A 23,584-nucleotide genomic window follows, 5' to 3' on the forward strand; every position below is an offset into this window, starting at 1 on the left:
ATCAGACATAATTTTCCTGGGATAAAAACAAGAAATGCTGGAACCACTCAGCAGGTCTGGCAGCATCTGTGAAAAGAGAAGCAGAGTTAACGTTTCGGGTCAGTGACCCTTCTTCGGAACAGTTCCGAAGAAGGGTCACTGACCTGAAACGTTAACTCTGCTTCTCTCTCCACAGATGCTGCCAGACCTGCTGAGTATTTCTAGCATTTCTTGTTTTTATTTCAGATTTCCAGCATCTGCAGTATTTTGATTTTATACTATTGCTAGGTTACAGATTGCTTGTGAAAAACATAAAACTCAGACAAGAAAGAACAGAGACTAAGTGTGGGGGTGGGGAGAGGTGGGGAGCGGGTGGGAAGGGAATTTTAACCTGCTAGGGTGGGCAGGTTTCTGTGCAGGTTAAAAGATCAGAAACAGCCTGTTTGCCAGGAAGATGGCAGGGACCCACCGACTTCTGCATTTAACCTGAGTGCAATTGTTAGCACGCAAGAACCCCCAGTGGGACAGCCGGGCTTGAAATTTAAATATGTTAAATGGAAATTAAGTGCAGTTTTAACCCAGGATTGTGCCTTTCACTCTTAGCACATAGGTTTCCCAGGCTACCTGGAGCTCGATAGGTAAACAAGGTGAGAGGCCAACAGGAATTGATGTTGCTGAACAATCAACAGGCAAGAAAGACTTTAAATACTGAGATATCACAGCTGCTTCCTTGCCTAAGTGAAAGGCTTTTGCTCACAGGACTTGTTCTAAGAATGTTCTTTCACTGTTTTGGAGGTGATCTCCACTACTTTGGAGGTCATTCATACTACCTTGGAGTTTTTTGCCTTTGATCTGCATTTCCCAGCTGTCAATCTTCAGCTCAGCATGGCAGCCTCCTATGCAGCTTTATCTTGGACCTCAAATAAGGAACAATAGAAGCAGCAGCAGCCTTCTCCTTAATTACCTGCCACGCCACAGGCCAGAGGTGATGAGCACAGAGCTCCAGCTCGCAGGAGGCGAGGCCTCCAACACAGGGTATACAAGCAGAGGATTAGCACCAGTGCCTGAGGAAGCTCAGACTTTTCCATTGGGTGGCCGCTGGCATTTGCTGCCTTCTGGAAGAAGACCTCCTTCCAAGTGAACCAGGTGGGCGCACATTGGCAGTGGCGATCAAGGCCACCATAGAACTTAATTTGTTCAACTCCAGCTCCTTCCAGGAAACTGCTAGTGACATTGGTAGAATCTTGCAATCTGCTACCCAAAAGTACATCTCCCAGGTGTTGGATGCCATGTTTGTCAGGACCAGCACTTATGTACATTTTACTTCTGATGAGGCCAGACAAAATGAGAGGGTCCTTAATTTACTGCAACAGCTGGATTCCCACAGGCACATAGAATCATAGATTGCATACATGGAGCAATCAAGGCGCCCTTGGATCAACAAGCAGTATTCATCAATCGCAAGGGATTTCACCTCATTAATGATCAGCTGGTCTGAAACCACCGAAAAGTAATCATGCATGTCTGTGTAAGATACCCAGGGAGCTGCTATGATGCCTTCATCCTGCAATAGTTAAATTTCCTTCAGATATTTTCTCCTCCAAGCAGAGTCAGCAGGTGAATCCTTGGAGACAAGGGCTATCCTCGAAGGACGTGGCTGATGACACTCGTGAGGAGTCCTACAACTGACACAAAGGAAAAGTACAACTGAAGCCACATGAACACAACAGTGGTCATTGAGCAAGCCATTGGAATGCTGAAGATGCATTTCAGGTGCCTGTACAGAACTGCAGGGGCCCTTCAGTATGCACCAGCAAGGGTTTCCCAAATGATAGTGGTGTGCTGCACTTCGTACAACATTGTGCAGCAGGGAGGACTGGAGCTCTAGGAGGAGGAAGGTAATGAGCCCTCTGCATCTTCAGAGGAGGTGGAGCAACAGGAGGAAGAGGAGCCTAATGTGGCAAGGGTACCTGCATAGCTGCTAGGAATGCCTGGGATGGACTGATGCAGACACTCTTTAGTTAATCTGCGACAATGCAGCCACCTAACACACCAATTCTGAACCAATTCAGCCTGCCCCCTGAGCCCTTAGCACAATGCAGTCACACAAGCAATAATTCATCCCTCTCACAGGCACCCATTACTTTTCTTTAACTATTGGCGTTCCTTTCTCTGTTATTAGTGGCGCAGTTGGTAGCACTCTTGCTTCTGAAGGTTCCAAGTTCAAGTTCCGCTGCAGGACTTAAGCATGAATATAAAAGATAACACTCCAGTGCAGTACTGTTGGAGGTGTCGTTCAGGTAAGACGCTAAACTGAGGCCCTGTCTGCACTTGCAGATGGATGTTGAAGATCACACGGTACTATTTCGAAGAAGTGTAGGGGAGTTATTCCCAATGTTCTGACCAATATTTATCCCTCAATCAACATCACAAAAACAGATTATCTGATCATTATCACATTGCTGTCTGTGGGAATTTACTGTTTGCAAATTGGCTGCTGCATTTCTTACATTACCTTAATGTAGTGACTACACTTCAAAAGTGCTTCATTGGCTTTGAGACATCAGGTGGTCATGGAAAGTGATAAATAAATGCAAGTCTTTTTTTTCTTTCATTCTTAACAAAGCAGAAGGCCACCTGGCAGGCTGCAGGCAACAATGAGGAGAATGGATAATGGAGCCTTGAAATAATGTTTATGGCTGGAAAGCGCTAAGCAGAAACGTGGCACTTTATTAAACGACCAGGTGAATACTCTTGTGCTATACAATGCTGCCTCTGGGGCTTCAGCAGAGGTAGAGGCAGGCTGAACATTTCCCTACTCTGACTGCTCAGATGTTTTTGGCTGAAGTTCTTTGGGATTTGGAGTTCATGAGGAGCCCGCCAAAGACTGCCGCACCTGCACCTGTGCAGGGACAGACTCAGCCATTGGGACAGGAGACAGCATGACTGAGGAGGAGCAAGGGGTCAGGAGGGGAAGTGCTTTGAGCCGAGTCCCCATTTCTATGTGCCCTTTCTGCATCTTCCCTCTCATAGCCCACCTGCACTTCACTGCGAGCCAACAGCTGGAAAGCACTTTGCTGCAGTTCACTGAGGTGCTGAACAGCCAAGGCAAGGTTTTCCTCCATCCTGCATAAAGTGTTAGTTCAAGTGTGCAGGACATTGGTGAGGGCAAGAATACACTCAGTTGCCTGCTGCATCTGGTGCTCCACGCAGGTGGGCACTCTTTCCATAGACGTAAACATCAGCATGTCGGTCTGAAACAGCATGCTACTCGTGCCAGAGATGGACTCCTCCAGTCTCTCTCCAATCATGCACACTGCCTCTGCAAAGGCTGACAGAATCTCACGCATTTTCTGCTGCTGCTCCAGAATTGTCCTCTTTGTCAACAGCCCCCACGGCTCAGCATCTGTGTTCAGCTGGGCAGAGCTTGGAGGCATTCTCCAACAGGGACTCTCCACTGCTGTCCTCTCGCCATCACTGATCCTGCTCACCTGTGATATATGACAGCCTGTGTTGTCAACCATGTGACAATCATATGAGAACTGAACTACCTTTCAATTACGTTAAAGTCTGTGCCCTCTGATTCTCGATCCTTCCACCAATGGAAACAATTTCTCCCTATCAGCTCTGTCCAGATCGCTCATGATTTTGAATACCTCTATTGAATCTGCTCTGAACCTTCTCTTCAAGGAAAACAGTCCCAACCTCTTCAATCTATCGTCATAATTGATGTTCCTCATCCATGGAAACATTCTCATGAATCTTTTCTGCATTCTCTCTAACACCTTCACATCCTTCCTAAAGTGTGGTGCCTAGAACTGGACGCAATACTCTAGTTGAGGCTGAACCAGTACTTTATACAAGTTTAACATGAGTTCCTTGCTTTTGCACTCTATACCCTTATTGATAAAGCCTAGGATGCTGTATGCTTTATTAACTGCTCTCTCAACTTGGCCTATCACCTTCAATGATTTATGTACATATATACCCAGGTCCCTTTTCTCCTGCATCCCTTTTAGAATTGTACCCTTTATTTTATATTGTCTCTCTGCATTCTTTCTACCAAAATGAATCACTTCACATTACTGCCGCTCGTTCACCCATTCCTTCAACCTGCCTGTCGTGTATTTCACTGAGTAAGACTAACATGCGGACTCACAGCAAGCAGCCATTATTGAACTAACTTTACTTACACCTACCCAGCAGAGAGGGCAGTATAATAAAATGCTCAGCTATTACAATTATTTTTTGATTCATTTTGTGGGATGTGGGCATCACTGGCTAGGCCAGCATTCATTGCCCATCCCTAATTGCCCTTGAACTGAGTGGCCTGCTTAAGCAATTTCAGAGGACATTTTAAGAGTCAACTACATTGTTGTGGGTCTGGAGTCACATGTAGGCCAAACCAGGTAAGGACAATAGTGAACCAGATGGGCTTTTACAACAATTAACAATGGTTACCATTAGACTAGCTTTTTAATTCCCAGATTAAATGAATTCAAATTTCATCATCTGCCTTCGTGGGATTCAAACCCATGTCCCTAGAGCAGTAGCCTGGATCTTTAATCCAGTGATATTAGCACTATGCCACCACCCATTTATTATGCTGTTTACGTCCCTTTGAAGTACACTATCCATCTCACAATTCACAGTACTTCTAAGTTTTGAATCGTCTGCAAATTTTGCAATTGTGCCCTGTAAACCAAGGTCTACATCATTAATATATATCAGGAAGAGCAGGGGTCCTAACCCCGACTGCTGGGGAACTCCACTATAAACCTTTGTCATGCCCCCTAAAGATATATCATATTCCTAATTTTTAAGATATGAACTTTATTCAATGTGGACTCCATGAAATTGAATTTTCCTTTTAAAGAAAGTGGACAATGTGCTTCAAAGATAGCTGCCGAAGGTCAGATGACCTGGCCTGTGTATTCAATAACTGCCTCACTGTCTCGAAAGGATAAAATGATATAATCCAGACTAAGAGATGTTAACTATACCCATCTTGAAACCATCAAGAGACATTCCTAAATTGAATGGGTTCTTTTGAGACAAAGAAGGTGTGAAGTAGCCACATCATAATGGGTATAGGACCAGGATGTGGAATCCATGGTTATCTATTGATGTCTGGATGGGTACTATTCTATATTGAAACCATCAAGAGACATTCCTAAATTGAATGGGTCCTTCTGAGACAAAGAAGGCGTGAAGTAGCCACATCATAACAGAATAGTACCCATCTAGACATCAATAGATAACCATGGATTCCACATCCTGGTCCATTGTGTGGTCACACCAGGGGAGAAGGTCATGTGCCAATTAATAGAAATGCTCATGTGATGGATTTTGACCTTAAAAGGTAGTCCTCCGGAGAGAGAAGGGCGATCAAACAACATCATAGAAAGCAGTCCAGCCAGGGTCTGTGGAAGGATCCAACCAGGCAAGAAGAAGCCCTGCTGCTAATTCTGCACTTCAACTTGCTGCAGCAGGGAACTGAAAGTGACCAACACCTCCAGTCTGAAGTATTAACCACCAGAAGACCACCAAAACCCAGGCCTGCACCTTTAAAAGAGACTGTCTCTTTAGAAGATTCAACAGGTTTACTGCGAACCACAAACACCTCACTTTAAACCACTTACCCTTTTCCTCTCTATCTATCTATTCTTGTGTATGCATGTGTGAGTGAATGTGTGCGTGCGTGAGGTTGCAGCCATATTTGGGAATTGTGTAAACATAACTAGCTATCTTTCATTTAAACTATGAGAAATCCTGTGGTTTGTCTGTTTGATCCTAAATGCACACAGGGGCTAACCTATCATTTTAAACAAAGCACGATTGTGGTCAGTTGGGACCCTTACCATCTGTCCGTAACACCTACCACCAGTCCGAAAAACAACCATTAACCACTACTCTCTGTTTCCTGTCACTCAGCCAATCTTGTATCCATGTTGCTCCTGTCCCTTTTATTCCATGGGCTCTAACTTTTCTGACAAGCCTGTTCTATGGCATTTTATCAAATGCCTTTTGGAAATCCATGTACAGCACATTAACAGCATTATTCTCATCAACCCTCTCTGTATCCTCATCATCTGTGCTGCAGTTCACTGATACCACACCACCCTGCTGCAATATAAAGGGTGCAATCACTTTGCTGCAGAGAAAATGGAGGGAAAAAACATTAATTACATTTGATAAGAATAAATTGGTCATTGCCTCTTTATTTGTATTGCTAAATCAAATTTCAATCTGCTGAGCTAATCTGTCGTTAATCCCATGAGTCCTAAACTTTCCCATACACCAAATGTGAAATTTTATCAAATACATTCTGAAAGCACCACTCGATTATATTGGCTTGATTGCCTCCATGATCACCTAATTCAGCACCACCCTGAAAGAATTCAAGTCGATTAGTGAGGCATGGCTTTTGAAATCAACATATTTTATGGCAACTTTCCAGAAAATGCATTTGGCCACTTTCACAATAAGGACATGTTAGCCTAAATAATATTCAGGGTGAATTTGGGGGAAAAGAATGTATTTGAATATAATTACTATTGAATGTCTACTTGTCTTCTTTTGTTTAGTATAGGTGCAATGGTGGGATTAGGAATTGCTGCCCTTGTTTTATTGGCATTTGTCATCAGTGCCTTTGTGCTGTGCTACTTATTTCTCTGCACTAAACCCCAAAGATTAGATTCTGGTCTCAGGCTGCGGAACCTGACAACATCTCCAGTACAAACAAGTAAGACTAAATTCATTAATGTTGAAGTACCTCTGATGCACTGTGTATGTTTTTATGCTTCCTACTGCAAGTCCAAAAATGTTTAGCTCATACTCAATTTGCAAATATTTTCCTTTTTTCCCCCCAATATTTATCCAAACTGGTTGCTCTCCTTTCTTAACCTTCTGGCTTTCTGTAAATCATTTCAATAACAAGTAAATATCATCAGTTGATGTTACATTTATGATTTAATTTCATATGTGGTATTTAAGAGTTAGGTTTATTGTACTTTAGTTGTGTTAGCACTAAAGTCTAATCTTTTTAAAACGATCAAACCCATCCAAATATCCTTCATTATAATTCACATCAGCTAATTTTTGCAGATAACTCAGACTGGATTTTCTGTATTGTTTTGCCCATTTTTTGGATAGTGCAATGGATCCATGCCCACTTTTGTGCCTGTCCAATGGATGGTGAAGACACCCATTTTAAAGGGTTGGGTGCAATTGGATGTTGGTGAATCCTGCCACTTTCTAATGATGGAGTGCCCTGTTATTTTGTCACAGTGTGACTTTTCAATGAAGAGAAAAGTGGAAATGAAGGGGGTTGGAGTACAAGAGTAAGAAAGTCTTGCTACAGTAGCACAGGAATTTGATGAGACCACACCTGGAGTACTGTGTACAGTTTTGGTCTCCGTATCTAAGGAAGAAAATAGTTGCCTTGGAGGCAGTGCAATAAAAGTTCACTAGATTGATTCCTGGGATGAGAGGATTAATATGAACAAACGAATTAGGAACAGGAGTAGGCCGCTCAACCCCTCAGAGTCATAGAATTATACAGCACAGAAACAGGCCCTTCTGCCCATCGTGTCCGTGTCGACCATCAAGCACCCTCGAGTCTGCTCCGCCATTCAATAAGTTCTTGGCTGAACTGATTACTTCACATTCCCACCTACCCCTCATAACTTTTCACCCCCTTGCTTATCAAGAATCTATCTACCACTGCCTTAAACATATTCAAAGACACCGCTTCCACTGCCTTTTGAGGAAGAGCGTTCCAGACTCACGACCGTCTGTGAGAAAAAATTTCTCCTCATCACTGTCTTAAATGGGCGAGCCCTTATTTTTAAATAATGACCTCTAGTTGTAGATTCTCCCACAAGAGGAAACATCCTTTCCACATCCACTCTGTCAAGACCTGTCAGGAACTTATATGTTTCAATCAAGTTGCCTCTTACTCTTCTAAACTCCAGCGGATACAGGCCTAGCTTGTCCAACCTTTCCTCATAAGACAACCTGCCCATTCCAGGTATTAGTCTAGTAAACCTGATCTGAACTGCTTCCAACACATTTACATAATTCCCTAAATAAGGAAACCAATACTGCACACAGAGCTCCAGATGTGGTCTCACCAATGCCCTGTATAACTGAACCATAACCTCCCTACTTTTGTATTCAATTCCCCTCACAATAAACAATAACATTCTCTAGCTTTCCTAATTACTTGCTGAACCTGCATACTAACCTTATGCGATTCATACACTAGGACACCCAGATCCCTCTGCATCTCAGAGCTCTTGAATCTCTCACCATTTAGATAATATGCTTTTTTATTTTTCCTGCCAAAATGGACAATTTAATATTTTCCCACATTATATTTCATTTGCCAGATCTTTGCCCACTCACTTAATCTATCTACATCCCTTTGTAGCCTCCTTAAGTCCTCTTCACAACTTACTTTCCTCCCTAACTTTGTGTCATCAGCAAATTTAGCAACCCTACCTATGGTCCCTTCATCCAAGTAATTTATCTAAATTGTAAAAGGTTGAGGCCCTAGCACTGATCCCTGCAGCACACTACTTGTTACATCTTGCCAACCAAAAAATGTCCCATTTATGCCTACTCTGTTTCCTGTTCGCTACTCAATCGTCTATCCATACCAATATGTTACCCTACAACATGAGATTTTATTTTTTCACAATAACCTTTGATGTGACACCTTATCAAATGCCTTCTGGAAATCCAAGTACAGTACATCCACCAGTTCCCCTTCATCCACAGTACATGTTACTTCCTCAAAGAACTACAATAAATTGGTTAAACATGATTTCCCTTTCACAAAACCATGTTGACTCTGCCTGATTACCTTGATTTTTGCTAAGTGCCCAGCTATAAGGTCTTTAATTTTCCCTAAGACAGATGTTAAGCTAACTGGCCCATAGTTTCCTGCTTTCTGTCTCCCTCCTTTTTGAATAAAGGAGTTACATTCACTATTTTCCAATCTAATGGAACCTTCCCTGAATCTAGGGAATTTTGGAAAATTAAAACCAATGCATCAACTATCTTTTAAGAACCTAGGATGAAGTCCATCAGGACCCGGGGACTTGTCAGCCCACAGCTCCATGCCACTTCCCTGGCGATTGTAGTTTTCTTGAGTTCCACCCTCCTTTCCATTTCCTGACTTACAGCTAAATCTGGGATGTTACTTATATCCTCTATAGTGAAGACCGATGCAAAATACCTGTTCAATTCAAATGCCATCTCCCTATTATCCATTATTAATTCCGCAGACTCACTTTCTATAGGTCGCAGACTCACTTTCTATAGGACCAATGCTTATTTTGTTAACTCTTTTCTTTTTTAAATATCTATAGAAACTCTTACTATCTGTCTTTATATTTCTAACTAGCTTTCTCTCGTACTCTATTTTTTCCCTCCTTATCAATCTTTTAGTCATTCTTAGCTGTTTTTTATATTATGCCCAATCTTCTGACTTGTCACCCATCTTTGCATAATTATATGCTTTTGCTTTAAGTTTGATACTATCTTTAACTTTTTTACTTAACCGCGGATGGTGGGTCCTCCACTTGGAATTTTTCTTTCTATTTGGAATGTATCTGTGTATTCTGAAACATCCCCTTAAACGTCTGCCACTGTATCTCTATTGACCTATCCCTTAACCTAATTTGCCAGTTCACTTTAACTAGTTCTGCTTTCATGCCCACAATTGTCCTTATTTAAATTTAAATTACTAGCCCTGTTTGCCCTGTTAGGAGAGATTGCGTAGAATCGGCCTATATTCTCAGGAGTTTAGAGGAATGAAAGATGATCTCCTTGAAATCTAAGATTCTGAGAGGACTCAACAGAGTAGATGAGGAGATGCTATTTCATCTGGCTGGAAAGTCTAGAACTGGGGACATAGTCTCAGGATAAGGAGCTGGCCATTTAGGACTGAGATGAGGTGCTATTTCTTTACTCAGAGGGTTATGAATCTTTGGAATTCTCTACTCAGAGAGCAGTCGCTGAGCATATTCAGGGCTGACAGCGATAGATTTTTGGACTCTAAGGGAATTGAAGAATATGGGGATTGGGTGGGTAAGTACATTTGAGGTTGAAGATCAGCCATGATGCTATTGAATGGCAGAGCAGGCTCAAGAGGCCATATTGCCTACTACTTCTCTTTATTATTGTTATTAAGAGTCCAGCAGATATGATTACTATTTCCAGAAAACTTATATCTTATGTAGTTTGTATTTTTGTTCTGCTTGTTCCCATTGTTCTGGGGTTACTATTCTCAGGCAAACCCCCCTACCTGCCAAGACTGAGGCACACATGATTTCGCCACATGAACATTAAAACTTAAAATTGCAAGCCCCTGATTGGAAAGATATTTGCATACTAACCAATATTTGGAACAATTGTTGGAACAATAGGGACCCAGTCGTTGCTTCCCCAATACAATGAAGAAGTGGTCAGACCAGATTTGGTCACATGACTGAATGACTGTTGGAGGTTTTGAATTTGAACGTCCAACAGAGGATTTTGAACTGAGAAAGCTGTGTGGTACCTGTTGGAACAGAACCTCCTCTCCAGTCCTGCCCGTATCCATCTGTTTCCCATGGATCTGAATCTTGTGAAAACATGTGAACCTCAAAGAGAGAAAAGTCACCGATGTGAACAAGGTTTAAGAAGAACACTTGGCCCCGACGAACAGCAAGACTACCTACAATCTAGTGAGCTCGAAGCACAGTCAACAAGAAGCTCTCCTGATAGTGCCTCAAACCCCTCTCTGCTATATTTTCCTCCTCTTTTCTGTCCCTATTTGCATGTGTGTATCGAGTGTGCATGCCAGCGTGGACGCGCCATATTTCTGTAGGCATTAACCATATTAGAGTTTAAGTATATTTAGACCTCAGAAAATCTGTCTGAATTGGTTTCTTTGTCTTATAATTGGAATGCTGTGAACGAGGATTCACAAAGGGGGAGCTCAAAACATAATGTGTTTAAAATTAAACTCTGTTACAATAAGACCAGGTGAAGACAGCAAAAGACTCTTAGACACCTTTCGCACTTGGTTGTAACAGAAATTTGGGGGCTAGCATCTGAAATTTTACCCACAGACAAACGGGTGTATTTGGAAGTGGGAAGCCAAATTGTTCCCAATCAAAAAGAGTAGGTTTTTAATACAGATTTTCTTGTGGTTGTGTGTGATTGAAAACTAACATGTCTGCAATTGAAGCGACTAGTTCTCCAAGCAAAGAGACAGAGAGGACAGAGTGAAAGAATATTCCAGAAAGAATGCGAAGAAAGAGAGTTAAGGCAGCTTGAGTTAACTAAGGGGTGACAGAGTAACCCCAGTGAAAGCATGGGCAATATGGAGGAGCGTAATTCAGGGCTGGGTACAAGATTAGAGTCTTAGAGTTATATAAGCACAGAAACAGGCCCTTCGGCCCACTGTGTCTGTGCCAGCCATCAATCACCTAACTATTCTAATCCCATTTTCCAGCACTTGGCTAAAACTCACTCAATTAATTCCAAAATTCAATGAGGAAGATGTGGAAGCATTATTTGTGTCTTTCGAGAAACTGTCAAGGCAACTAAAATGGCTAGCTGAGACCTGGTCTTTCTTATTGCAAAGCCAACTAAGTGGAAAAGCCCATGAGGTTTATTCCTTGTTGTCAGATGAGAGTTCATCAAATTATGAACTGACCAAAAATGCTATCCCCGGGGCATATGAATTCGTACCCAAAGCCTATCGCCAAAAGTTTAGAATCCTCAAAAAGCAAGCTAATCAAACTTATCTGGAGTTTGAAAGAAGTAAGCAACTGGCTTTTGTACAGTGGCTGAGGGAAGGATATACTAGCATTGGAGACAATTCAGAAAAGGTTCACTGGGCTGATTCCTGGGATGAAGGGGCTGTCTTATCAAGAACGGCTAAACAGGTTAGGCCTTTATTCATTGGAGTTTAGAAGAATGAGGTGATCTTTTAGAAACATATAAGGTTTTAAGGGGGCTTGACAGGGGAGATGTTGAGAAGATGTTTCCACTAGTGGGGGAATCTCGAACAAGGGGACATAGTTACAGAATAAGGGGGTACACATTTCAAACTGAGATGCGAAGGAATTTCTTCTCTGAGGGTGGTGAATCTCTGGAATTCTCTGCCTCAGAGAGTTGTGGAGGCTAGGTCACTATTTAAAGAGGAGGTAGATAGATTTTTGAAATCTCGGGGAGTTGAGGGTTAGGTAGAGCAGGCCCGAAAGTGGAGTTGAGGCCTGGGACAGACCAGCCATGATCTTATTGAATGGCGGGGCAGGCTTGAGGGACTGAACGGCCTACTCCTGCTCCTATTTCTTATGTTCTAAGGGGCAGAGACACCGTGAGGGTGATGCAGGGGCAGAGACATCGTGAGGGTGATGCCTGACCTAGTCGAAGTGGTACAGGAGAATGCAGTTATGTCTGCACAAATACTTGCAGGTAGGAGTGTCCCAAAGAACAAAGGGGAGAGTAACAAAGACTCATCCCCCACAGTCAGAGGAAAAGGGAACCACCCATCCCCTGAAGTCAAAGGTCTTTGCCTGACTCAAAGAGTTCAAGATGGACCTGCCCACTGCTAACTCTCCTGAGAAAAAAAGGGGAAAGTAAAACAGCCCTGGCATCCAGAAAAGACTATTTTTAATAGGCTTTAAGATTGGTGAATGAAATGAATGAGAGAAATGCATGTTTTTTCTTTCTGTATATTATATTTCTCTCAAACTCTGTAATGAAATGTGCCATTTTTCTTCAAATCGCATTTCATTCCCCTGAGTGTGGAGGTGTCAGGCAAACCCCGCCACCCCCCCACCCCCCCCGCCCCCCCCCCCCCCCGCCACCTGCCAAGACTGAGGCACACATGATTTCGCCACATGAACATTAAAACTTAAAATTGCAAGCCCCTGACTGGAAAGACATTTGCATAGTAACCGACAATGTTGAAACAATGGGGACCCAGTCATTGCTTCCCCAATGCACAGAAGAAGTGGTCAGACCAGTTTTAGTCACATGACTGACTGTTGGAGGTTTTGAATTTGAACATCCAACAGACGATTTTGAACTGAGAAAGCTGTGTGCTCCAGGTTGGAACAGAACCTCCTCTCCCGTCCTGTCTGCCTCTATCTCTTTCCCATGGAACTGAATCTTGTGAAAACATGTGAACCTCAAAGTGAGAAAAGTCTCCTACGTGAACAACGTTTAAGAAGCACACTGGGCATCGTCGAACAGCAAGACTACCTACAATCAAGTGAGCTCAAAGCACAGTAAACAAGAAACTCTTCTGATATTCCTCAATCCCCTCTGTACTATATTTTTCTCTCCTCTTTTCTGTCCCGATTTGCATGCGAGTATCGCGTGTGCTGGCTAGCGTGGGCATGTCGTATATCCATAGGCGTTAACTGTATTAACGTTTAAGTTTAAGTTTTAATAAGATTTGATCTTTCTTCTTCAAACCTCAGAAAACCTGTGGTGAATTGGTTTCTTTGTCTTATAATTGGAAAGCGGTGAACAAGGATTCACAAAGGGGGAGCTCAAAACACAGTGTGTTTAAAATTAAACCCTGTTACAATAAGACCAGGTGAAGACAGCAAAAGACCCCTAGACACCTTTTGCACCTGGTTGTAATGCTATTAACTCCTTTCACAGTTGCACAAAGCGCACCATGAATTTTCCTTTGGGAATTGCTCTGTAGATTTGTTTCTTAGAGGAAGGAGGAGCAAAAGAGTGAGGTTAGACCAACTGGGCTGTGCTGAAGGCCCATGCAACTCACCCATTGGTAGCTAATCCCTGTCCTACAACCCCGCCCCCCCCCACCCACTGCCCCCCAAGACTGGAATATACAGACCAAGGTACACCCACTTCCTGTTGTCCCATGAGTATTGCTTGTGGGATGCTGCTCTTTACAAAAGAAGCTATCACTGAGTTAAGCTATTTGATATATACAGTAGCATAGTGGTCATGTTACTGGACTAATTCAGAGGCCTGGACTAATGATCCAGAGACATGAGTTCAAATCCCATCACAGCAGCTGGGGGAGTTAATATAAGTTAATTAAATAGAGTCATAGAGAGAAACAGCACCGAAACAGGCTCTTCGGCCCACCGAGTCTGTGCCGACCATCAACCAGCCATTTATACTAATCCTACATTAATCCCATTTTTTCCTTTCACATCCCCACAATTCTCCTACCACCTACCTACACTAGGGGCAATTTTTGCAATGACCAATTTACCTATCAGCCCACCAGTCTTTGGCATGTGGGAGGAAACCGGAGCACCCAGAGGAAACTCACACAGTCACAGGGAGAACTTGCAAACTCCACACAGGCAGCACCCAGAACCAAACCCAGGTCGCTGGAGCTGTGAGGTTGCAGTGCTAACCACTGCGCCACCTCTGATTCTGAACTGAATCTGAAATCTGAAACAAAAACAATAATGGTGACCATGAAATCCATAGAAATCTATGTGGTTCACTAATGTTCTTGAGTGAAGGAAGTGTGCTATCCTTACCCAGTCTGGCCAATATGGGACTCCAGACCCATTATAATGTGGTTGACTCTTAACTGCCTTGTGAAATGGCCCAGCAAGCCACTCAGTTGTATCAAACCCCTACAAAGAAGTCTAATAAGAAAAATAAAACAGACAAACCACCCAGCATATATCTATGCACTGGACACAACAAAGGCACGACCCTGCAAATCCTCCTCACTAACATCTGGTGACTTGTGCCAAAATTGGGAGAGCTGTCCCTCAGACTAGTCTCACATAGTCACGCTCACAGAATTGTATGTCCAAGACTCCTCCATCACCATCAATAGGTATAAGAACATAAGAAATATGTTCTGATAAGAAATAAGAGCTGTCGTAGGCCATTTGGCCCTTCAAGCCTGCTCTGCCATTCAATAAGATCATTCTGATCTTCTCCCTCAACTCTACCATCTCCATATCTCTAAATTACCTTAGTACCCAAATATCTACAGCTGCATTGGGGTAGAGAATTCCAAAGATACACAACCCTTTTGAGTGAAGAAATTTCTCTTAATTTCAGTGCTAAGTGGCCGATCCCTTTTTCTGAGACTCACTGTTCAAGAATCCTTAGCTCGGAGAGACATTTTCTCAGCGTTCACCTTGCAAGCTCCTTAAGAATTTTATATGTTTCAATTAGATCACCTCTCATTCTTCTAAACTCCAGGGAATAAATTGGCCTAGTCTTAGGTAAGGTAACCAAAACTGCACACAGTATTCCAGGAAAACTGCACACAGTACTCCGAGTGTTGCCTTACCAATGCCCTGTATAATTGTAGTAAGACTTCTTTACTCTGATACTCTAATCCCTTTGTAACAAAAGCTAGTATGCCATTTGTCTTCCTAATTGCTTGCTGTACCTGCATGTTAACTTTCTGTGATTCATGCACAAAAATACCCAGGTCCCTCTGAATGCAAACATTTCCCAGTCTCCCACCATTCAAAAAATATTTTGCTTTTTTAATTTTTCATCTTCACACTTCGCCACATTGTATTCCATCTGCCATGTTCTTGCCCACTCTCTAAACCTGTCTATATCTGTCTGCAGCCTCTTTGCATCCTTCTCACTGGTGACTTTCCCACCTAACTTTCTATCATCAGCAAACTTGGATACATTACACTCCGTCCTCTCATCAAAGTCATTAATATAGATTGTAAATAGCTGACACCGAAGGACTGATCCTTGTGATACCCCACTAGTTACAGCCTGCCAACCCAAAACTACTCTTTGTTTTCTCTCCATTAACTAATCCTCAATCCATGCTAATATGTTACCACCAATCCCAGGAGTACTAATTCTGTATGATAACCCCTTAATTTTATTATTTATTTATTTTATTTAGAGATACAGCACTGAAACAGGCCCTTCGGCCCACCAAATCTGTGCTGACCATCAACCACCCATTTATACTAATCCTACATTAATCCCATATTCCTACCACATCCCCACCTTCCCCTACCACCTACCTATACTAGGGGCACTTATAATGGCCAATTTACCTATCAACCTTCAAGTCTTTGGCGGTGGGAGGAAACCGGAGCACCCAGCGAAAACCCACGCGGTCACAGGGAGAACTTGCAAACTCTGCACAGGCAGTACCCAGAATCGAACCCAGGTCGCTGGAGCTGTGAAGCTGCGGTGCTAACCACTGCGCCACTGTGCCGCCCTTGTGTGACACCTTATCGAGTGCACTACATCCACTGGTTCCCCCTTACCATCCAACTAGTTGCATCCTCAAAAACCTCTAACAGATTTGACATTCATGATTTCATAATTTAATTCTTTCATAAATCTATGTTGACGCTGCTTAATCATAAGTGCCCTGTTACTACATCCCTAATAATAGATTCTAGCATTTTGCCTACTGCTGATGTTAGGCTAACTGACCTACAGTTCCCCATTTTCTCTCTTCCGCCTTTTTAAACAGTGGGGTTATGTTTGCTGCCTTGCAATCCTTGGGAACTGTTTTAGAATCTAAGGATTGTTGGAAGATTAACACCAATGCATCTACAATCTCTGCAGCTACCTCTTTTAAAACTCTAGGAGGTAGATGATCAGGTCCAGGGGATTTGTTGTTACTTAGTCCATTAACTTCTCCAGTACTATTTCTTTACTTATACTGATTTCTTTAAATTCCTCATTCTCACTAGACCCTTGATTCCTCATTATTTCTGGAATGGTTTTTGTGTTTTCCACCATGAAAACATGTATAAAGTATTTGTTTAATGTCTCTGCCATTTTCTTATTCCCCATTATAATTTCACCTGTCTCTGCCTCTAATGGGCCCACATTTATTTTCAATAAATAAGGGGAAACAATTTTTTTGTTGAAAAAAAAACCTCCAGTGATAAGGTGAGTACTACTAAAGTATTTTCTTTTAATTCAGTGTAACTTGTTAAGGACTTTAGCTTGTAGTGGGTAGAACAAAGCCCATAGTGTAATTAGTATTTTTTAATTAAGGGATTAACTAATTAATCTAAGGGTAAGTCATGACAGGAGAGCTCAGCCCAGTGATATGCTCCTCCTGTGCTATGTGGGAAATCAGGGACGCTTCCAATGTCCCTGACGACCATGTGTGTAGGAAGTGTATACATTTGCAGCTACTGGCTACCCCCATTACGGAGCTGGAGCTGCAGGTGGATTCACTGTGGAGCACGTTTAGCGAGGTAGTCACACAGCAGGTAATGGCTGCACAGGCAGAAAAGAGATGGGTGACCACCAGGTGGAGTAGTAGGCACAGGCAGGTAGTGCAGGAGTCCCCTGTGGCCATCCCCCTCTCAAACAGATATACCGCTTTGGATACTGTTGTGGGGGGATGACCTCCCAGGGGAAAGCAGCAACAGCCAAGTCTGTGGCACCACGGAGGCTCTGCTGCACAGCAAGGGAGGAAAAGGGGTGGAAAAGCTATAGTGATAGGGGATTCTATCGTAAGGGGTGCAGATAGGCATTTCTGTGGTCGCAAACGTGACTCCAGGATGGTATGTTGTCTCCCTGGTGCTAGGGTCAAGGATATCACGGAGCAGCTGCAGGACATTCTGAAGGGGGAGGGTGAGCAGTCAGAGGTCGTGATACACATTGGTACCAACGATATAGGTAGAAAGAGGGATGAGGTCCTGCAACAAGAATTTAGGGAGCTAGGTAGCAGATTAAAAATCAGGACCTCAAAGGTTGTAATCTCTGGATTACTCCCTGTGCCACGTGCTAGCGAGTATAGGAATGGCAGGATAGAGCAGATGAATGCGTGGCTGAGGAGTTGGTGCAGAAGGGAGGGCTTTAGTTTCCTGGATCACTGGGTCTGTTTCTCGCAAAGGTGGGACCTGTACAAGTTGGACGGGTTGCACTTGAACCGGAAGGGGACCAACATCCTTGCTGGGAGGTTTGCTACTGCTGTTGGGGGGCGGGGGGGGGGGGTTTATACTAATTTGGCAGGGGGATGGGATACAGAATGGAGGTTCAGTAGGGGGGTGAGGCACAGCCAAATATAGAAGAGAAACTGAGTCAGTCTGGAAGGCAGAGCAAATATAAACCTGTTAAGGCACAAGTGAAAAATGCAAGGCTGGATTGCATTTACTTTAATGCAAGGAGTCTTACCAATAAGACAGATGAATTGAGGGCATTGATTAGCACATGGGATTATGATATTATTCCTATCACAGAGACATGGCTGAGGGAGGGGCAGGACTGGCAACTCAATATTCCAGGGTATAGAATCTTCAGGCATGATAGGGGAGGGGATAAAAGAGGAGGTGGCATTGCACTGTTGATCAAGGAGTCAATTACTGCAGTAAGGAGGGATGATATCTTAGAAGATTCCTCAAATGAGGCCATATGGGTAGAACATAAGAACAAAAGGGGGTCAATCACTTGGCTGGGCGTGTACTACAGGCCTCCAAACAGTCAGGGAGAGATAGAGGAACAGATATGTCGGCAAATCTCAGAGAGGTGTAAAAATAATAGGGTAATAATAGTCGGGGATTTCAACTTACCTAATATCAACTGGGATAGTCCTAGTGCAAAAGGCTTAAAGGGGAAGGAATTCTTAAAATGTATACAGGAGAGCTTTTATAGCCAGTACGTAGAAAGTTCAACAAGAGAAGGGGCAGTACTGGACCTAATCCTAGGGAATGAAGCTGGACAAGTGGTAGAAGTAGGGACGGCACAGTGGCGCAGTGGTTAGCACCGCAGCCTCACAGTTCCAGGGACCCGGGTTCAATTCTGGGTACTGCCTGTGCGGAGTTTGCAAGTTCTCCCTGTGACCGCGTGGGTTTTCGCCGGGTGCTCCGGTTTCCTCCCACCGCCAAAGACTTGCAGGTGATAGGTAAATTGGCCATTGTAAATTGCCCCCTAGTGTAGGTAAGTGGTAGGGAATATGGGATTACTGTAGGGTTAGTATAAATGGGTGATTCTTGGTCGGCACAGACTCGGTGGGCCGAAGGGCCTGTTTCAGTGCTGTATCTCTAAATAAATAAAGTATCAGTGGGGGAGCATTTTGGGGATAGTGACCATAACTCTGTAAGATTTAAGCGAGTTATGGAAAAGGACAAAGACGAGCCAGAAATAAAGGTACTGAATTGGGGAAAGGCCGATTTCAATTTGATAAAACAGGATCTGGCCAAAGTGGACTGGGAGCAGCTACTTGTAGGTAAGTCTACATCAGGCCAGTGGGAGTCATTCAAAGGGGAAATAGTGAGGGGTCAGAGCCAACATATACCCGTTAAGGTGAAGGATAGGACTAACAGGCCCAGGGAACCCTGGATGTCAAGGGATATAGAGGATTGGATCAGGGGAAAAAAAGGAGGCTTACAGCAGATCCCAAGTGCTGAAAACAGTGGAGGCACTAGAAAAGTATAGAAAGTGTAGAGTGGCACTAAACAAAGTAATTAGGAGAGCAAAGAGGGAACATGAAAAAACACTGGCGGGCAAGATAAAGGAAAATCCCAAGGCATTATATAAGTATATTAAGGGTAAGAGGATAACCAGGGAAAGAGTAGGGCCCATTAGGGACCAACGTGACAATCTTTCTGTGGAGCCGGAGGACGTAGGTGAGGTTTTCAATGATTACTTTTCATCGGTGTTCACTATGGAGAAGGACAATGTAGGTGCAGAGATCAGGGAGGGGGATTGTGATATACTTGAACATATCAGCATTGAAAGGGAGGAAACATTCGCTGTGTTAGCAGGCTTAAAAGTGGATAAATCCTCAGACCCAGATGAGATGTATCCCAGGCTGTTATGTGAAGCAAGGGAGGAGATAGCAGTGGCTTCGACACAAATTTTCAAATCCTCTGTGGGCACAGGAGAGGTACCAGAGGACTGGAGGACAGCGAATGTGGTACCATTATTCAAGAAGGTAGCAGGGATAAACCAGGTAATTACAGGCCAGTGAGTCTAACATCAGTGGTTGGGAAAATATTGGAAAAAATTCTGAGGGATAGGATTAATCTCCACTTGGAGAGGCAGGGATTAATCAGGGATAGCCAGGATGGCTTTGTCGGGGGGAAATTGTGTCTAACTAACTTGATTGAATTTTTCGAAGAAGTGACTACATGTGTCGTTGAGGGTAAAGCAGTAGATGTAGTCTACATGGATTTCAGTAAGGCTTTTGATAAGGTCCCACATGGGAGATTGGTTAAGAAGGTAAGAGCCCATGGGATCCAGGGCAATTTGGCAAATTGGATCCAAAATTGGATGAGTGGCAGGAGGCAGAGGGTAATGGTCGAGGGCTGTTTTTGCGATTGGAAGTGCTGTGCCTAATACGCACTTACTCTTTAAGAATCCACGGAATCCGATTGGTGAAAGGTATATTGATATTTTATTCACACAGTAAATGATCAAATACAGGCTCTCACTACTTGTACAGTATTAAAACTCATCAAAGTACAAGCTCTCACTAATTGTACAGTATACTACCCGTCAAGACACGAGGTGATCAGTCTCGGACTTGCGGCTGCTCAGGGTATCTTCTTGAGTGTTCTTCCCTGGGGTTCTCGTACCTTCCTCAGTTTCAGTCAGGGATTAAATCTTGTTTCCAAAACCCTCCCCTCTTACTTACTCATAGGGGTCTGGTATACTGATATAATGATAATTCCTTATTTGGCTCAGTGAGCGCCTGTTCAAAACTTCACAGTTTCCCATTATCTACCATGAGTCAGATCTTATCTGGCATCCATGACAACCCCCTTTATCTGCTACATGAAAGACAGGGTCTGGTATCATCAATATGTCTTATCTATACTGTTTGCAATTCCTTGGCCATCTTTGTGCTGTGGCCCCGTTCTACTCATACCTCCTATGTTTTAACACATTATTTATTGTGTGACTAGTCCATTTGTTTTACCTAAGTTTTTTATGTGCTTTTAATGGGTCTACAGAAGCTTGTGAGCAGTGGTGTACCACAGGGATCGGTGCTGGGACCCTTGCTGTTTGTCGTGTACATTTAATGATATAGACGTGAATTTAGGAGGTATGATCAGTAAGTTCACAGATGACACGAAAATTGGTGGTGTTGTAAATAGTGAGGAGGAAAGCCTACAGGACGATATAGATGGGCTGGTAAGATGGGCGGAGCTGTGGCAAATGGAATTTAATTCCCGAGAAGTGTGAGGTAATGCATTTTGGGAGTACTAACAATAGATGGTAGAACCCTAGGAAGTACAGAAAGTCAGAGGGAACTTTGGTGTCCTTGTCCATAGATTACTGACGGCAGCAGCGCAGGTGGATAAGGTGGTTAGGAAGGCATATGGGATACTTGCCTTTATTAGCCGAGGCATAGAATATAAGAGCAGGGAGGTTATGATGGTGTTGTATAAAACGCTAGTTAGGCCACAGCTGGAGTACTGTGTACAGTTCTGGGCACCACACTATGGGAAGGATGTGATTGCACTGGAGAGGGTGCAGAGGAGATTCACCAGGATGTTGCCTGGGCTGGAGCATTTCAGCTATGAAGAGAGACTGAAAAGGCTAGGGTTGTTTTCCTTGGAGCAGAGAAGGTTGAGGGGGGGACATGATTGTGGTGTACAAAATTATGAGGGACATTGATAGGTTTGATAGGAGGAAACCTTTTCCCTCAGTGGAGGGGTCAAGAACCAGGGGGCATAGATTTAGGGTAAGGGGCAGGAGGTTTAAAGGGGATTTGAGGAAAAACTTTTTCACCCAAAGGGTGGTTGGAATCTGGAACGCACTGCCTGAAGAGGTGGTGGAGGCAGGACCAAACCCACGACCTCTAATGCCTAGAAGAACAAGGGCAGCAGGCGCCTGGGAACACTACCACCTGCAAGTCGCCTTCCAAGTCATAGACCATCCTGACGTGGATGTTTTTACAAATTAAATAGTTAAATTTAAATTTAGATTGAATTATTTTTTAAATAGTAGTATTTGTCTTTCTTAACCATTTAGTATGCATAATCCATTTTAAATATTAGAAACAAGAGGTTAAGAGTCATATTTTTACTGATGATCCTATTCGATTTGCAAATTCTTTATAAAGATTGCAGTAGCAGCCATTTACAGTTAGATTATGGAGAACAACACTGTAACTGTATAGCTGTTCCTTACATAGAAACATAGAAGGCTGGAAAATTCATGACACAGAAGGAGGCCGTTCAGCCCATCATGTCTATGCTGGCCGAGGAATAGCTAGCCATCTTAATTCCACTTTACAGCTCCTCGTCTGTGTCCCTGTTGATTACGGTACTTCAAGTGCATATCCAAGTATTTTTTAAACCTGATGAAGATTTCTGCCTCTACCACCCTTTCAACCAGTGAATTCTAGACCTCACTACCCTCTGGATAAAAAAAACCTCTTTGACTCCCATCTGATGCTTCTACCAATTACTTTAAATCTATGCCCCCTGGTTATTGACCTCTCTGATAATGGAAATAGTTCCTTTCCATCCATTCTATCTAGGCCTCTCATAATTTGTACACCTCAAATAATCTCCTCTTTGTTCTAAAGAAAACAACTGCACCCTATCCAATCTTTCCTCACAGCAAAAATTCTCCATTCCTGGCAACATCCTCGTAAATCTCCTCTGTACCGTCTCTAGTGCGAACACATTCTTCCTAATTCATTGATATATACTGCGAACAGCAAGGAACCTAGCACTAAACCCTGTGGAACCCCACCGGAAACAGATTTCCAGTCACAAAGACACATGTCAGTCATTACCCTTTGCTTCCTGCCACATTGATACTTTCCCTTGGATCCCAAGAGCTTTTAATTTTCTGACCAGTTTGCCATGTGGGACCTTGTCAAAAGCCTTGCTAAAATCCAGGTAGACTATATCAAAAGTGCTCATTGACCTGCCTTGTTACCTCCTCAAAAAATTCCATCAAGTTAGTCAGACATGGCCTTCTCTTAACAAATCCATACTCACTGTCCTTGATTATAATCAGCCTTTCTAAAGAACAATTTATATTGTCTCTCAGAACTTCTTCCAATAATTCTCCCACCACCGAAGTTAGGCTGACTGACTTGTAATTACTCGGTCTATCCCTTCCTCCCTTTTAAAACAATGGTATAATGTGAGCCGTCTGCCAACAGCATGCCTGTAGCCAGAGAGGATTGGAAAATGATGGTCAGAACGTCTGCTATTTCTTCCCTTGCTTCTCTTAGCAGCCTGGGATACATTTCATCCAGGCCTGATGATTTATCCACTTTCAAGGATGCTAAACACCTTAATATTTCCTCCCTCATTATGCTTATTCAATCCAATATTTCACACTCCTCTGCCTTAACTACAATTCCTGCTTCTTTCCCATTTTGTAAAAACAAGCGCAAAATATTCATTAAGAACCATTCTAACACCTTCTATCTTCACACACTAGTTTTCTTTTTGGTCCCAAAGCAGCCTTACGTGTTCCTTAGTTCCTTCAACGTCACTGGGTCAAAATCCTGGAACTCCTTTCCTAGCAGCAGTGTGGGTGTTCCTACACTACAAGGACTGCAGTGTTTCAAGAAGTAGGTTCAGCACCACCTTCTCAAGGGCAATTAGTGATGGACAATAAATGCTGGCCTTGCCAGCGATGTTCACATCCTATGAACGAATAA

At 43.1% G+C, this 23,584-nt stretch overlaps 1 protein-coding gene across 2 annotated transcripts in view; it reads left to right on the forward strand.

Moving 5' to 3' along the window:
* LOC137382903 (protein shisa-like-2B) overlaps positions 1-23,584 on the forward strand; it is a 46,897-nt gene that overhangs the window by 21,082 nt on the left and 2,231 nt on the right. For both annotated transcript variants that reach the window (XM_068055511.1, XM_068055581.1), the window contains exon 2: positions 6,567-6,724. In XM_068055511.1, the coding sequence (XP_067911612.1) occupies positions 6,567-6,724 (158 nt within the window). The remainder of the gene's footprint in view (positions 1-6,566; positions 6,725-23,584) is intronic.

Source organism: Heterodontus francisci, chromosome 1, assembly GCF_036365525.1.
Source record: "Heterodontus francisci isolate sHetFra1 chromosome 1, sHetFra1.hap1, whole genome shotgun sequence".
Classification (NCBI taxonomy): Eukaryota; Metazoa; Chordata; class Chondrichthyes; order Heterodontiformes; family Heterodontidae; genus Heterodontus; species Heterodontus francisci.